This window comes from Megalops cyprinoides, chromosome 6 (assembly GCF_013368585.1).
Source record: "Megalops cyprinoides isolate fMegCyp1 chromosome 6, fMegCyp1.pri, whole genome shotgun sequence".
NCBI lineage: Eukaryota > Metazoa > Chordata > Actinopteri > Elopiformes > Megalopidae > Megalops > Megalops cyprinoides.
Genome location: NC_050588.1, coordinates 2,963,654 through 2,979,765, shown reverse-complemented (window position 1 = coordinate 2,979,765; position 16,112 = coordinate 2,963,654). Strand labels below are relative to the sequence as shown.

The 16,112-nt window shown below is 40.8% G+C and overlaps 2 protein-coding genes across 2 annotated transcripts in view; one reads left to right on the top strand and one right to left on the bottom strand.

Annotated features, from left to right (window-relative positions):
* Positions 1-5,434, top strand: part of LOC118778856 (disco-interacting protein 2 homolog B-A-like) — an 87,900-nt gene extending 82,466 nt beyond the window's left edge. The window contains exons 30-38 of the mRNA XM_036530619.1: positions 261-391; positions 542-710; positions 2,216-2,386; positions 2,785-2,846; positions 2,966-3,023; positions 3,351-3,425; positions 3,743-3,917; positions 4,333-4,456; positions 4,647-5,434. Of these exons, the coding sequence (XP_036386512.1) occupies positions 261-391; positions 542-710; positions 2,216-2,386; positions 2,785-2,846; positions 2,966-3,023; positions 3,351-3,425; positions 3,743-3,917; positions 4,333-4,456; positions 4,647-4,899 (1,218 nt within the window). The 3' untranslated portion in view covers positions 4,900-5,434. The remainder of the gene's footprint in view (positions 1-260; positions 392-541; positions 711-2,215; positions 2,387-2,784; positions 2,847-2,965; positions 3,024-3,350; positions 3,426-3,742; positions 3,918-4,332; positions 4,457-4,646) is intronic.
* A 5,676-nt stretch (positions 5,435-11,110) lies between these two features.
* Positions 11,111-14,256, bottom strand: LOC118779671 (methyltransferase-like protein 7A). Its single transcript, XM_036531855.1, has 2 exons — positions 13,746-14,256; positions 11,111-12,147 (listed from the first exon to the last, which is right to left on the bottom strand). The coding sequence occupies exons 1-2, from the start codon at positions 14,238-14,240 to the stop codon at positions 11,914-11,916; spliced, it is 729 nt and encodes a 242-aa protein (XP_036387748.1). The 5' UTR covers positions 14,241-14,256; the 3' UTR covers positions 11,111-11,913.
* Between the last annotated feature and the right edge of the window lie 1,856 nt (positions 14,257-16,112).

Sequence of the window (16,112 nt, the reverse complement as noted above, 5' to 3'; positions counted from 1 at the left end):
TTCAGCAGTTGTGACTGTTGTGGGGAGCTCACTACAACACTGGGGGCCAGAGTAGAGAATACACATGAGATGATGGACCCTTTAAGAGAATGACGACAAGGTGACCAGAGGTTGTGGAGCCGAGTGGTCTGTAACTGTAATGACAGCCCCTTTTGCAGGCGTTTCTACTAACTTGTGGGATGGAATGGCATATGTTTGATTTTGTGCTTTAATAACAGAGTAATATTTTAGAGAGTGTAATTCTGAGCTGTGTGTCTCAGATGTCCCATGCTGCAGTCAGTGCTCTGTGTCGCTCCATTAAGCTGCAGTGTGAGCTGTATTCCTCACGCCAAATTGCCATCTGCCTGGACCCCTATTGTGGCCTTGGATTTGTACTGTGGTGCCTGTGCAGGTATCTCACAATCGAATACAAACACATACATACACACACACGCAAGCATATGTACACCCTGATGGTTTGTGAGTGAGAATTTGAATGTGTGATAGTGTGTGGCTGAGAGAGAGACACTGAATGCTTAAATGTTTGTCTGTGTTTTTGCAGTGTGTACTGTGGACATCAGTCCATCCTGATTCCCCCACTGGAGCTCGAAAGCTGTCTGTCTCTGTGGCTGAGCACGCTCAGTCAGTACAGGATCAGAGATACCTTCTGTTCCTACTCTGTGATGGAGCTGTGCACCAAAGGCCTGGGCAATCATACTGAGGCCCTGAAGGTAAGATGCTCCTCAGGCTCACACTCCTCTCCCCTTTTTCTGTCCCCCCTCCCTCCTCCCTTGCCAGCACTCCAATTCATCTATACACCCTGGTTGAGCAGGTGAAGTCTGGTTAACACATTCTGGAACTAAAGGTTCTGTGTTCAAATCACAGGTAGGGTACAATTGTTGTATCTTTGAGAATGGCAATATATATTAACCTGGAACAGACACAAACCACCATTGCTGATTGTGGCCAGCTCTAAATGGCATATCCCCCAGCAATAAGCGGGGGCTCCTTAGTGGCTCAGACAATAAAAGCACTTGTTAGTCCAGGCTGAACCCCACAAGCGAGACTCAATACCAGACATGTCATCTGCCACCTGCTGCAACCAGCTTCTCTATGGCTCAAAAACAGACGATAATCATGGCTGTTAAGTGAAAAGCTGGTGTAACCTGATGTGTGTTATGTAAGTGTGCAGAAGAAGAAAAAAAAACTTAATGATAATAATAATAATAATAATAATAAACCAATCCGAGAAGTGGCACAAGGCAGACCTCCCAATCCAGGGCAGCACAGATAATGACACTGGTGATCTCCTCATGGTCCAGCTCTGTAAGCTGTATTCCTCTGTATTTCCTCTAGGCTCCAGAGCCATCAGAGCCACAGCAGTTATTTGTCTGGTTTAGTTTATTTCTATTTAAAAAATTATGGCACCGCAGCAATAGTCCAAACCCCCAGCTTCCAGGAGCTGATGACAAACAGGTGTCTCCAAAATGCTGTCTTGCAAGTCACAGGGACATGAGGAGCTGATACAATGCTCTGGTTATGGTAGGCCCAACAAATCCTGTATAGCGGTGTCCTGGCTAAAAGGAGCAATGTTTGCAAATGAATTCTATCCTATAAGCCCTGCTGCTAACTGCTCTCCACACCCAGACTGTGTGAAAATTAAACACCAGCATCTCTGCTGTGGTGAAAATAGCTGCTACAGCTTTTCTCTCCCACCAATTCCAGTAAGTTCACATTTTTGGCCATACCTGGAAGGGAGGCTGCTTAAAGCCGTGTGGTGACATCAGCAGTGCGTGCCAAATGAAAACCTGAAACAAAAAGCATGCCTGTGTGAGGTGTGCATGAGGCCTCTATCTGTTGGGGATAGGGGTGGGTAGGTAAGCAAGGGTTTCCCCTTCACACCGCTGGAGCACCTCTCAACTCTGACACTTGCAGGTGTCCAGGTGATGTGCCTCGCTCTCCAGTGTCTGCCTCTCGGTGTGCTGTGAGACTCACTGAGGTTACAGTAAAATTGGCTTGCACATGCACATGCCTTTCCCTGCGCTTCAACTTGGGTGCAGAGGTCATCGCAGTGGGGTGCATTTGATGTTCATCTGCCGTTTATTGTGTATGAAAGGGAGATAACATGTAAGGGAAAAAAGAGTATTTAAAGCAGAGGTAAATGCCATTTGGCAAAAGCAATGTGACATGGTGACACAGGCTCCCTGATTCTCTGTCTTTCTCTCCCTCTCTCCAGGCTCGAGGGCTGAATCTGTCCTGTGTGCGCAGCTGTGTTGTGATTGCTGAAGAGCGCCCCCGTCTGGCTCTCACGCAGTCCTTCTCCAAGCTCTTCAAAGACATTGGCTTGTCTCCCCGGGCTGTCAGTACGGCCTTTGGCTCGCGGGTCAACCTGGCAATCTGCCTACAGGTATGTGCAAACTCGGAGGGCTGGAGGTTAAAATCCAAGGTGATGTAAAGCAGGTTAAAATCTCAAGATGCTGTTGGACTGCCTCTGTTGTTCCAGGGAAAATCCAGTTAATTACAGAACATGTAAATTATAAATTGTAATTTTCCCTCATCTGTTAAATAAAAAATGTGTTTAGATGCACATAGTTCCACTTTGATCATTGTATATGACAGTTATTATATTAATATATTATATGTTTACATTAATTTAATGCTTGTTAGAATGTGGGTTAAGGGCACTAGTGGGTATTATTTTATTTCACCTGAGGGTGTAGCTGAGTTGTAACAGTGACTGCTGATCAACTCATATGTCAGACTCACTTTCCTGGCTGGCTGTCTGTCTTTGTTTCTGTCCATCAGGGCACTGCTGGAATGGACCCCTCCACCGTCTATGTGGACAGGAAGTCCCTGCGTCACGATAGGTGAGTTCATCTCAGGACTGGAGTGATGGCTTACATTATTTCATACCCTTTTGAGAGTGATGTGATGTTGATGTGATTGGGCCAGGTAGATGGGACTGGTGTCACATTGTCTCTTTCAGAGTACGGCTGGTGGAACGAGGAGCCCCTCAAAGCCTTCCCCTCATGGCGTCCGGGACGGTACGTCTCTAGTCGTTTTGTTTTGATCATGTTTTCTTGTGTTAGTCCTGCTGTGATGAAAGCTGTGGCTGTTTGGGAACAATTCTTTGCTTGTGCCTTTGTGTCTGTGTTTAGAACGGTCGTTGAGTAAAGACTATACAGTTATTGTGCCAGAAAAAACACACCCCTTTGGTAGAAAGCCAAACCTGACATCATAAAATAATATAATAGTTTGATTTGTTGGTATTATGTTATAGAATAAAGGATACAGGACAGATCCCCAATGGGCAAATGACCTTAAATATTCCCCTCAGTGTTTTATCAATGATTCTCTCTCTTTCTGTTTAGATCCTTCCAGGAGTAAGAGTGATCATAGTGAACCCAGAGACTCAAGGCCCTCTTGGAGACTCCCATCTTGGGGAGGTGAGAAGAGGAGGATCATGATGGAGTTGAAAGGAGATTGGAATTTAGTGGGAATTAAAGCCAGGTTAGGGGATTGGGTATGTAGTGGGGACTAGTCTGTGGACTAGGGGACTGGCTTTAGCATAGATTTGCAATTTGTAGCATGAATTGTAATTTTGTAAAAATAAAAAAATGACCTCAGGTTTACTCATTCTCTAGCTTCTCTTTGTTCCTCTAGATTTTTCACTTTTCTTTTTCTCCCTCATCTTTCTTAGTCCTCTTTTGCTTGCATCAACACTATCACATGCTTCCTTAACATTGTGTCCACGTGCTCTCAGATCTGGGTAAACAGTCCCCACAGCGCCAGTGGTTACTACACCATCTATGGAGAGGAAAATCTACAGGCCGACCACTTCAACATCCGGCTAAGCTTTGGTGACCAACAGACCCTATGGGCCAGAACAGGCTACCTGGGCTTTGTCAAGAGGACAGAGTTGCTGGATGCAAGTGGAGGTGGGCAGACCAAGCTGGTCTGTGCTGGCTGTAGTGAAGAAGGATATGGGATGGTATTGAAATGAAAAACCAGAGAACTGCATTTCAAAGATAGAAGCTACAGCAAAGAGAACTGAGAAAAAGTTGCATTTGCATTATAAGGCAGAGGCAGAGAAGATGCTTTATTAAATGCATCAAGGTAACGTCTTACTTCTCCTCTCCCTCTTTCTCTTTTTTTACTTTCCCCTTCCCCTCTTTTCTTCTTTTTCTCTCCCTCCTTCCCTCACCCCCTCTTACCCTCTCTCCTACTTTCTCCTTCCTTCCCCTTTCTCTCTCCCCCTTTCCCTTTTTCTCTCACCTTCTCACTCTCTCTCCCTTCCCCTCTCTCTCTGTCCTCTCTCTCTCTCTGGTCCTCTTCATCTCTTGCCATTCCCAGACCGCCATGATGCCCTATTTGTTGTGGGCTCTCTGGATGAAACTCTGGAGCTGAGGGGCCTACGCTATCATCCCATTGACATAGAGACCTCTGTGTCCCGCACACACCGCAGCATTGCAGAGAGGTGAGTGGATAGCAGCACAGCATTGCAGAGAGGTGATTTTATATCAGCACAGCATTACAATCTGTCATCACTCCCTACTCTCCCACTCTCACTTAAGTATTTTTGGTGGCCCGAGTACAGCCCAGGTGTTTTGTGTGCTCTGTCCAGATTATTATTAAAGCTTGGCTGTGGCTCTTTACCTTTGTTCCAGTGCTGTATTTACTTGGACCAACCTGCTAGTGGTGGTGTTAGAACTGCGTGGGTCTGAGCAGGAGGCACTGGACCTGGTGCCCCTTGTCACCAATGTGGTATTGGAGGAGCATCACTTGATTGTGGGGGTGGTGGTGATTGTGGATCCGGGGGTCATCCCTATCAACTCCCGGGGGGAGAAGCAGAGGATGCACCTGAGAGACTCCTTCCTGGCTGACCAGCTGGACCCCATATATGTGGCATACAACATGTGAGGCCTTTATCATTCTGGGCTCAGCCGTGAAGCAGAAGAGCAAATGAAAGCGGGAGAGGGCAATGACACAAACTGAACAGATATTGGTGAGCGTGTGTATATGAAATTCTTCAGCTGTCCTTAGTCCATCAGTGGGATTATCACAAGACACCTCACATCTGCTCCTTAAACTGATGTATGGTAGAGCTGTGAGGGTTAAAAAGGCAGCTTTCCTTCCCCTTTCAGTCACTGGGCTTCCAAAATGCCTCTCGTCCTTCTCACCTATATTCGTCATACTTGCAGGTGCTTTGGATACTGAAGCAACAAGCTTTGCAGATGCATAGTTTTATGTGAATTACTGTCTGTTGGAACTACTGTTGTCCTTCTGCACAGCAACTGCTTTACTATTTATGACAGCAGCAGGGGCAAGATGTTTTGGAAGTGAAGCTCTCCACAGGGATAATTGTTTTTTTTTTTTTTTTTCCAAAATGTTTCTCTGCATATATCTCTAATCGCATACAGTTTCAGCTGAACATTTGTTACCTGTGATGCTACTAGATCCCTAGAATTTTCCAAAGTATTGGTTGTTTGCTCATTTCATTATTCTTTCCCTAGTCTTTTCCTTCTCCAAATCAGAGAGAAAAAAATATAAAAATTACTTTTAAAACTTTGAAGGTGCTAATCGAATAAGAATTCTTATGTATTTAACCACATTCTTCCACTAAACAACCTCAGCCACCCTCAGGTGAAAGTATGATTATATGGTTGTACCTGTACTTTCTTCAGCAAATTCAAGCTAGTTGTCATTCCCTTACTCTGTGACTCGTCCTTGACAGTTCCCTATTGCATACTGTGTATCAGCTGACATTTTTTTCTGGAATCTATTTTTTAAGTTACCAAAAGGCCAAGCATGTTTAGTTGCAGTTTTAATCATCCTTTCCTCTTTAGCTTGAATTAGTCGAGACAGGTATGAGGACACATGTCCTTCAGTTTTACTTCAGAGAGACCACAAATATGTATTCTTAGACCTGCAAACACATTGCATTCTTTTATAGTAGATACTTAAACATGCTGACAATGAGAACACACCACTTTATAAAGCATAAAGTCTAAAAAAGGTGTCTGATTATCCACTCCTCAATGTGGGAACAAAAACATTGCCTCACTTGACTTCGCAATTCAACTGGCAAACTGTCAACCTGCACGTGCCTACAGACAGCTATCACCCTTTCATTCTTTACTGGTGCTGATGTTCAAGTTTAATACGGATTTATGAATGAGTGGACTTTGATATCAAAACTATGACATCAACAATTAAGCAACCTCAACAGTTTATGTTATGTGGAGGATATCTGTTCGCCTAACAAAATATTTGGAACCCTTTCATGGTCTAGGTGGGTATTGTGATATCTGACCACTACAGAATATATATCTGTTTGAGTTTACTTTATAATGTATAGCACTCATTTGTGTCTTTGTTTTGTAAGGTAATACTTGACTAACATCTCATACTTGACAAGTTCAGTGGGTTTTAAAGGGTTTAAATAATTTATTAATGACTTATGCACCCAGAGACACTGTTGTAAACACATATGCCGATAAGCACTTATCCCCAACAGTGAAACCTATCAGCAGTCCTTATTCTGTCCTGTTATGATCCATTTCTGCACTCATATTTTGGATCATGTTTAATTCAGAGCATAAAAAAATATGTATCATGGACTTAAAAGGTAGATAGGAAAAATATAGAGAATTATGAAAAAAGTAATATTAAATGAATTCTTCAGGATATTGTGAAAAAAAAAATCAGATTTCTGAAGAAAATGTTCACCACTGACCCAGCTGCCACCCTTTAGTTCCCAAGAAATGGCTAAGGCTAGCAGGGTAAGTGCAAGCTGGCACGGTACCTCAGTCCAGTACTGTGGTCAATAGTTATTTTCATATCCACTTCAATTTTTCAAACTTCATAAGTGCTCCAAATAGAAATGCACTGTCTTTCAAAACATTTTAGAAGTGTGCCAGGTGCCATTGTGACATCATGCATACCTTTATATCAGGACACATTAGGCTGGTTGTCTAGAACCATTTAGCCACACTTTTAATCACAAGAGCTTTCTACCCTTGAGGTATTTCACCAATTAGCAAACTACACACTATAGATGACAGAGTTTAGCACAAAAATTAAAGTAGTTAGACATATTGGAAGGATTCCTGGGACTGGTTATTTTTGCAAAAAAGTTCTATACTATTCCAAACTGTTTTCTCTTGAGTGAGTCAAAGGTGAATTATGAGCATGTTTTTGCCTGTATCCAGGATTGAATTCTGTTTGTTATATAAAGCATACCTATTATTTTGTAACTCTTCATTTTCAGTTGTTGAGAGTAGCAATTCTGGGCTATCAGTTGCATAAATTAACTTTTGGGAAAATACTTTGACTATATTTAGAAATGTTTAAAAAAACTATATGTCCATTTATTGGACATATAGTTTGGAGTTATACCCGAGAAGCTGTTTTCGATCATGGAAAGTAAATTCACTCAAGTGGTAATTTTTTTGAATGACAAGTTGTGTCTGTTGTTTCATGTGTCATAGTCATGATCATTTGACAGATTAATTAGTACTTTAACACATCCTGAAGTTTGCCATGTCAGAGTTTCTCAGTTTAGAAGCAAGTCAGGTTTAACTGTCAGGAGTCATTGTCGGAACGATTGTATCAGTTGTTTCTTTCGTCCCTCTACACAGTAACAACATTGGTTAAGATGGTTGATCTCATCATAAAATAAATTATATTTAACTGTAAATCATTCAATATGATTTGAAGCAGGAATTTAAGGAAATGAAATGTGTTAATGGGCTGATCTACATAGGTCTGAAAAAATCGAAATGCGCATCATTGATTGTTAGGCCCTATGTTCTAAAAATGAAATTTAATATTTTTTTATTAAGATAAAGAACATAATATGTTTGCAATTACATATTAACAAGGATGTTGTCAGACATTTTTAATAAAAACACGAATAATATAAACAATTCAAGTTTATACCGTTGCGTTACTTTTGACCCACCCGTGTGTTACTTTCATCCCGAATGACGGGGTCAAAAGTAACAGTGCGCAACTTCCGTTCAAAGTCAAATTATACCGAAATTATTCCACTTTTGTACAAAATAGCACCTGGTATTGATAGAACACACATGTGAGTTGTTGATCACAACGAAAATCAGTTTCTGTCTGTAATGTTATCTTTTATAATGACGGTTTATCTAAAAAGTGTTACTTTCGTCCCGGCTCTTCCCTACCCACCACTGCTGACTGGGAGCACCCCACAAGTCTTGCCGTTTCAGAGATGCTCTGACCCAGTCATCTGGCCATAACAATTTGGCCCTTGTCAAAGTCGCTCAGGTCTTTACTCCTGACCATTTCTCCTTCATCCAACACGTTGACTACGAGAACTGATTTTTCACTTACCATCTAATCTACCCAGACCTTGACATGTGCCCTTGTTTGGAGATGATCAACGTTATTTGGTTCACCTGTGAATGGTCATAATGTTTTGGCTCATCGGTGTATACTGTGTGCTTAAAACAAATTAATTCAATGATATTAATATATTTGAGTAATTTCTATTGAATGTTTAGTGATTTATAATCATTTCCATTTTGAGCATGGATATGATATATTCATACAAAATCCTGGTAAGACAATCTAAAAACCTTCCACATACAATGAGTAGTGTTTTTTGTCCTGGGTTTATCAGCACAAGCTGTTTAATCATTCTGCGATGTTCTAGACTCAAACCTAATTCCCCTCTTTTGTTTATGGTCGAGCCCATTTAGCTCACAACTCACAATTTCTGCTATTCTCAGGATTCACAAGGACACCTGGTCTGTAAAAAATCTTGTCTTCATATTATACTTTTGATTATCATCTCTCACAACTGTGTTGGTTATGTTGAAGTCACTCTCCATTACTTGCAACCTTCTGCATTATCAGTATTTTAAAAGAAGTGTGACAAGGCAGTTCTGAGGTTTTTTCCCCAAAAATCCAGCTTCTATACTATGCAACCAATTATTGCAGTATAGCCCTGAAGTTTACTGTTGGTAGAAATCATGTATCTTGAACATTTTTGTAATAAAAATGGAAAATGTTTGATATTTGTCCGTTTAGAATAATTTTATACATTCTGCAACCAGTTTAAATGTGTAAATGCATGTCTTCAATATGAGCGCTTTGGTATTCTGTGTATCATGTATATGTAGCAGGATTGCTAATACACTCTATGCGCTGGCACACACAAGCTAGCTAGCTAGCATACTAGGCAAGGCTGATAACATAGCTGTTACCTGGCTTGCTAACACACAAGTCAGTCAAGGTGAGCGGCTATAAATACACCGTATCGTTGGTAGCGAGAAAAAAGCCGTACCTTTCGCTGTTTCTGTGAGGCGTAACTTCCTTGCTGTCTTGGAGGTAGGTTTAAAACTGTGAACATCCATGCCACTTACACCTGGTGCACATCTGAAAGCTGTCTGTATTACACGTGGCCATAGACTGAGCGGTGCTGCCTGGCTAATAATATCTGCCTTCATGGTGAATTAATGTACTGGTTTTAAACTTTTATTGTCTGCGATAAAAGAAGGGAAGCATTCGGGTCCCGAGGTATTGTTATTACAGTGCCTACATGCAGTAGGTGATTTGTTCATTTTTAACAGGGGGGATGGCAGATGCACACGCAGCACTCTCTCTGCTACTAACTAGGGGATGGAGAGCGGGGGATGGCATCCTCCTCATATCGCCTACTGCCTACATGTACTAATTATGATCTGATCCCTATAGGACATCACTGGCTGCTGTTTTGCTATTGTGTTATGTTTTAAATTTGTTTTGCCGTGTAACACACGTTACTGTATATCGTACGGGGTAGCCTACGTCTATGATTCCCTTGTGTTAGTGTCCCCCAGTGTTGTGTATGTACTGCCTGTGGTGGCAGACCGCGCTGTGTTGAAGTATCTAGCTTGCTAGCTAGCTATATTCAGTGCGACCTGCCCTTCTGCCCTGTGGTGGTTGTCCTGTTTACCCTTCGTGTGCCCCGTGCGAATCTCATCGTGAATTTTTTAGTTTGATAACCGAATTGTTTTCATCCAACACGACAGACCAACTGCAGTTAGCTGTTTTACCGACGGGTTTTAATTGGTTTGCTTTTACATTTGTTTCGATAGTTGGTTTTGTTTATTTTTATTCGTGCGTGGTTTGGGTTTGTACTTGCGGGGAGGAGGCGGTAGCGGCATATCAGGAGGTGGTTGTCTTTTGTACAACACGGTGGGTGTCTCTCAAAGTCAAGGAAGAAATCTTAACGGCTGCATTTCAAACATGCTACGTCATCGAATCCCGCCGAAGAACTGTTCCGATGTCGACGACCCTTCGAATTCTACCAAGGACCGAGTCCTTCGTTAGAGAATTTTCAAGGATGCAAGTGCTTGACATTGCAGTCGCTAATGGAGTAAAAGCCCTGTCCTGTTAATCCAAATGTTTCGTATACATTTGTGTTGCTGCTTTTTACAGTCGACATAGTGAGGTAAAGGGATTTATCAATGTGGCCATCCTCATTTTACAACAAATGTAAAAAAATTAAGGGGAAAGGACAGTATTTTGTAGTTACAAGTCTATATTCAGTTAACATTAGATGTCTAGTCTCTCACCTTCTGTTTCTAATAAGTCAGTTTATGTTGTCATGGTGATGGTGGTGATTCGGCCGGATCTTTGCTTTACCGTAAGCTTCACAGCTTGTCACGGTTTATTGCTTATTTACACAATATATTTTGAAGTCTTTTGGTTTGTGGTCTGTAGCGGCAGAGACTACAGTACCCAAAATGCAATGTAAGGACTTCCGGGATTTTCAATAAATTGTCGTCCTTCACCTAACTCTATGGCGTCCCGTCTCCTTCATTATACATGGTCCACATATGTCTACAAATACGCACTTTAAAATACACAATAGTATGCATTCATGTAATAAGCTATTTTACATATCAACTATTTGGCAGGGCTGCTGTGTGTGATAGCCACATCAAGTTAGCTAGACAGACCTTCAACTTGCAACTTTTTGGGAAACAAAATGAAGCTTGCACAATCAAGAGGAGAGGATTAGTCATTCTAATAATAAAAAGCATGTAGCTATTATCATATGATTACTAAAAATCAGTGTGACAATGACACATAAGAGGAAAATTGAGGGAGATGAAGCACTACATTTGTCTCTAAGAAATGATGTCTCATGAACAGGACGATGACATTTTTGCTGAAGACAAATTATTTTGAAAGCAAACAATGGCAGACAACATACATATGCTCACACTGTTACATTCTCATTTAACTGGATTTGGAAGCTCTTTTTTTCACAGCAACTTCACAAGTGTATGACATCTTTATGTATAATGGACTAGATTTTCTTGTCTGCACTCTGTACAGGTGTGAGAGAGCCAATACATTTCCCTAGTGTGCAGAGTCCTATGCCCGGACCACTCCTTGTCTTTGCACACTGCCAAAGTGTTTTGCACAAAAGCATGCCAGGGCTGAGACACTGATTAATGAGTCAAAGTCTATGTGTGACAAAGGTGGTTACAAATTATGGGGATGCAATTTCACAATATGGGGGGAAAAAAAACATCTGGGCGAAGTACAGATATTAGCACAGTACTTCTTTATTAATAATCCTGTCCACATTGTATTTTTTTATAATTAGAAATGCCAAAATATGGAGAATACAACATGTGATTTCAACTAAAAAAACATTCTACCTGTATGATGTGTATATTTAGGTTTATTTCAGCTATGAAATGTGAATTTAAGATAGAAATCTACAGACTTGAATAACACAGCCTCTTAAGGGGTTTTATAGGGTTATATAAGATTTATGTGACTGTATTCTGTGCAAAATGGATTTTAATATTGGTTTAGAAGTCAACAAACAAGTGCTCAATGTTAGACAAAGTCAGACAAGTGCTGAAACAGTGCTGAACACAATCTTTTTCCTTTGTACTTCTATTTGACTGCATAACCTAGAATGTGTGGTTTGATAATGAATATAAGAGGAGCTTCAATATGTCTTAATTTTAGGTCTGAAAATTTCGAAGCTTCCAGATCCTTCCATGTCATTCTTGTAACCTCACAGCCATCTCCAAAATAATACCACAAGGGCTGCAAAACATGCTGAAAGAAGTGTGTCCAGGTGGAGGGATCAGACACCACATGCTCCATGAAATACAGAGCACCACCCTGGAAGAAGAAATTAAAACAGAATTTAGTGGCAGTGGCTCGGACACTTTAGTGTCACGTCAGTGAAGGAAAACACCCCTTATTCTTTACTAAGAGGACTATCCTGCCTAAATAAATAAAACAAAAAGAAAATTATATCAAAATGCGAATTCCCCAGAAATACTTTCTAATTATACTAACATTACAGTTTGGCTAGTGATTGTCTTTTTTGCTAGTAATTTTCAAAATTGAAGAAAAATTGATATTTATAATTCTCTTTTGAGATCCTGCTGTTCAAAATGAGCTCACATCTTTGACCAATTGATTTGCCGACTGAACGTCAGGCACTGGTAGTCTGCCATTTACTTCTGCTTCTCTCTGAATGTTTTCATGCCATATCAAAACAATGTATTTCTCTTTTATTATTATAACATTACATTACATGCATTTAGCAGATGCTCTTATCCTGAGTGACCTCCAGCACAATAGAACATAGGCATATCCATTCATTCAAGTTAAATGAGCAACAGTGTCAGACCAGGCCAACAACACTCACAGACTAGTGAGTGACCAGTGAGAAATATACCATTCAAACCCTACCATAAGTTAACATGTATACACTTGAACACAGAATCCAAAATACAAAAAAAAGAAAAATGTACATCTTCCTTTTGTACATTAGGAAAACAAGTTATTATGTAATTAACATTCTTTTTCAAGTACCTTCATTTCTAATAACTAACTTTCCTGACAGAGTTTAGGAAAATTATTTTTGTATGTTATAGAATGTGCATGTGTAACACAGTTAAAAATGCATTCTTGGTTTTAGTGACTTTCACCAAAATTTAAATATCAGTTCTATGTAAATAAGTTTGAGACCTCTACTGGTTAAATATGGCAACGGCATCTGTGCATTGTTAGTAGGACTACTGTGTGGTTTCTGCCTGTGGCAGACGCCATTATACGATCTGCAAGAGATTGCCAGTTGCCTAGCTTTATGCTGACGACATACTGTGTTGTATGTATGTCGTGTTGTCAGTTCGTCATAATAAAAGGGAACTGCAGAACTTCGCGTGTCCGTGGTCCTTCCTGCTGAACAATTGAGCGCGGGTTCGCTGCCTCGCTGACTACCGTGACACATGGCTATGACACAGTCATCAGTACGCATTCTTGAAAACTCATGTACTGTAATGTAACAATGTTACATTATGTTAACTAGGCTGCTTTTGAAAAATCTTCCCTTCAGAAACGTGTTCTTTAGAAAAAGGTCAAAGAATTTCACTGACGGTTTTTATGAAGAATAAAACTTTCAACATGGTGCTGATGTATTTCGAACAACATGCAGAAGCTATATATGTGTGTGTGTGTGTAGTTATACATAAAATTAGCCAAGATAATGCTAAATCAGTAAAAACTAGATTATCCAAGAACTTTTTATTACCGTTTTCAATTAATTAGCTGTTCGTCTTTACATTTAATGCTGTGTAAGTATTTAGATAGCAACAAACCATCAAACAGAAAGAACATGGCTGAACATGAGAGGGATTTAGAGGACGCGCTAAATTAGGTCAGATTTCTCAATGTGTCATATTTACTTTGAGATGGCGTTATTTTCTTACCGGCCTCAGTAAGCGATGGGCCTCCTCCAGTACTCGTTTGGTATTGTTGACAGAACACAGTACCAGCGTACACACCACCACGTCTACCGAATTATCACGCACTGCTCCGAGATCTTCGCCTGAGGCAACTATGAATTTCTCAAAGACGAGGTGATCGTTAGCGGCAAGGCTTTTCTGCAAGTACGTCTCGAAGTGGGGGTTTGGATCCGTACATATGATCTTGCAGCCTGATGGGTAGTATTCAAAGTTGGCCCCACTTCCGCAACCAATCTCCAGAAGCTTTAGCCTGCCGTCAGGACCTGCAAACTCAGACAGATTGCTAAAAAGTTCCTTCTTTTTAAAGTGCATTTTTTTGTTGTAATTAATTGATATTTTGTACACCATGAAGGGAAATACACGCTTGTACAGGCTGTATATCCCTACAAACTCCATCAGTTGTAACGGCAAGCTCAATACTTTGAAGAGAAGGGTAAATAAAGTCATAATAACAGCCATTGATGCCACCTGTACCGAGCACAGCAGACTAGTATCCTGCGAATCCTTCACAGCTCACATAAAGAGGGCGTATCTGAAATTGCAAAAGGAACCAATCAAATGCTACTACGTATGATAGTTTATCTCTGTAGCTCTCCTGTCGGTTGAAAAGACTGAGCTGCATTAGGATTTCGAGAGGTGGAGCCCTGGTAACGGCAGTAAATAAGCACAGTGCTCTTTGGTATTCAACTGAGTCAGCAATGCTCGGTACTGCTGCGCTTCAACTGACGTGCTGTTGAATGACGGGAATTGTAGTTGAACCTTCTGCCACCATTACCATGCACCTACAAGAGGAGACAAAAACAAAACCATCTCATGTTCTGTAAATACTCCTATGGAAATACTCTTATAGTCTCTCCTCCAGGGGGCAATAAAACAGGCCACGATTGGCACTATTAAATAAAACGCAGCTGTTTTATTAACGTGTATTCTTCGTGGTATTTCATGTGAACAAAACAAGTCAAAGTTTGCAGCAACTGGCAAAAACTTCTAAAAGTAGCCTATGTCCAAGTAGTTAAGCTATTATATTTTAATAAATGTAATGTGTAACTTTTTTTGTAATACAAGTTACTACAGGAGTCCGCCAATGGGGAAATTTCTCCTGCCGTTCATGGTGCACTGTTCGTTAATACATGAGTATTTCACAGCGCTCAGAAGCTCCACCCCAGAACCACTCCTCTTCCAAAAAACAGCGAGAGTCTGTTGCAATGGGATTACCGGAACAGAGTGTGCATGATAAGCCAGCCAGCAGAGATATGCAGACCAGGACACACTCATACCAAATTTTAAGGCTGAAGAAGGTTGATTATCAGCTCTTAAAAGGGGCCCTACCTAATTGTAACTTCATTATATTATGGGTCAGCGAGGAGCCAATCTATAACAATGTTATGGCAGCATTTAACAGACATGCGTTTGTAAAGAAGGTGTAGATAACGACTCATTATAACACAGTTTAATGTATAAAAATCTAATAATCTTAACTATTTTACCATTAAGTAGTCTATAACGTGCAACGTTAACTAACGTTACCTGACATAGCTAGGTGAGTCACTTTAAGACAATAAAACTGCGTAGTTTTCGCTCCAAATTATTCATTTTTCATTAAAAAATAAGGGTGTGGAGGTTTATACCTCAACTTCCTTCATCTTCATCATAAATGCATGTTCTGACAGTTAAATGCTGTATGTTTAGTCTCCAGTAAACCTATGATAACTGCACTAATTCTGAATAACAAAATTGTGTTGGTATACATACAGGGTTATTTTGCATAAAGTTTTGGCTCGATTGTGCTGTAGTCCTTTTTCTTTACAGCAAATCACATCTACAAAATGTAAATTCAATTCAATTTTATTTGTATAGTGCTTTTCACAACACAGGTTGTCACAAAGCAGCTTTATATTGTTACCAGGCCTGAGATCCCCTGAGAGCAAGCCTAAGGCAACAGTGGCAAGGAAAAAGTTCCTAATTAACTGGAAGAAACCTTGAGCAGAACCCAGCTCAGAGTTGGGAGCCCATCTGCTTCTGGCCGGCACTGGGCAGATAGAATTACAGAGAATACTTAAAGCTGTATAATGTACTTAATACATTTGAGTTAGACAGACAGTAGTGATTACCAACAGAGTAATCATAAAACCCTTTCAAATTCACCAAGGAGTTGCTGGGGCAGAAGCGCAGTGGGAGGCTGGCCTGCTCGCAGGAAGATGTACACTAACATCTGAGGCAAACATTCAGGGACCCGGAAAGAGAGCAGGAGTTGGGGGGAGTGCAACATCCTAATAGACCCCCCTGAACCGGATGTGCAGTTCGACATGTCAGAGCTGCAGCTAAAGGAAG

Bases quoted from the DNA above. Each gene is read 5' to 3' on its own strand.
- LOC118779671 (XM_036531855.1), bottom strand. From the start codon at position 14,240: ATGGCTGTTATTATGACTTTATTTACCCTTCTCTTCAAAGTATTGAGC. The intron at 12,148-13,745 runs GTAAGAAAATAA...TTCTTCTTCCAG, and splicing joins CCCATCGCTTACTGAGGCCG to GGTGGTGCTCTGTATTTCAT.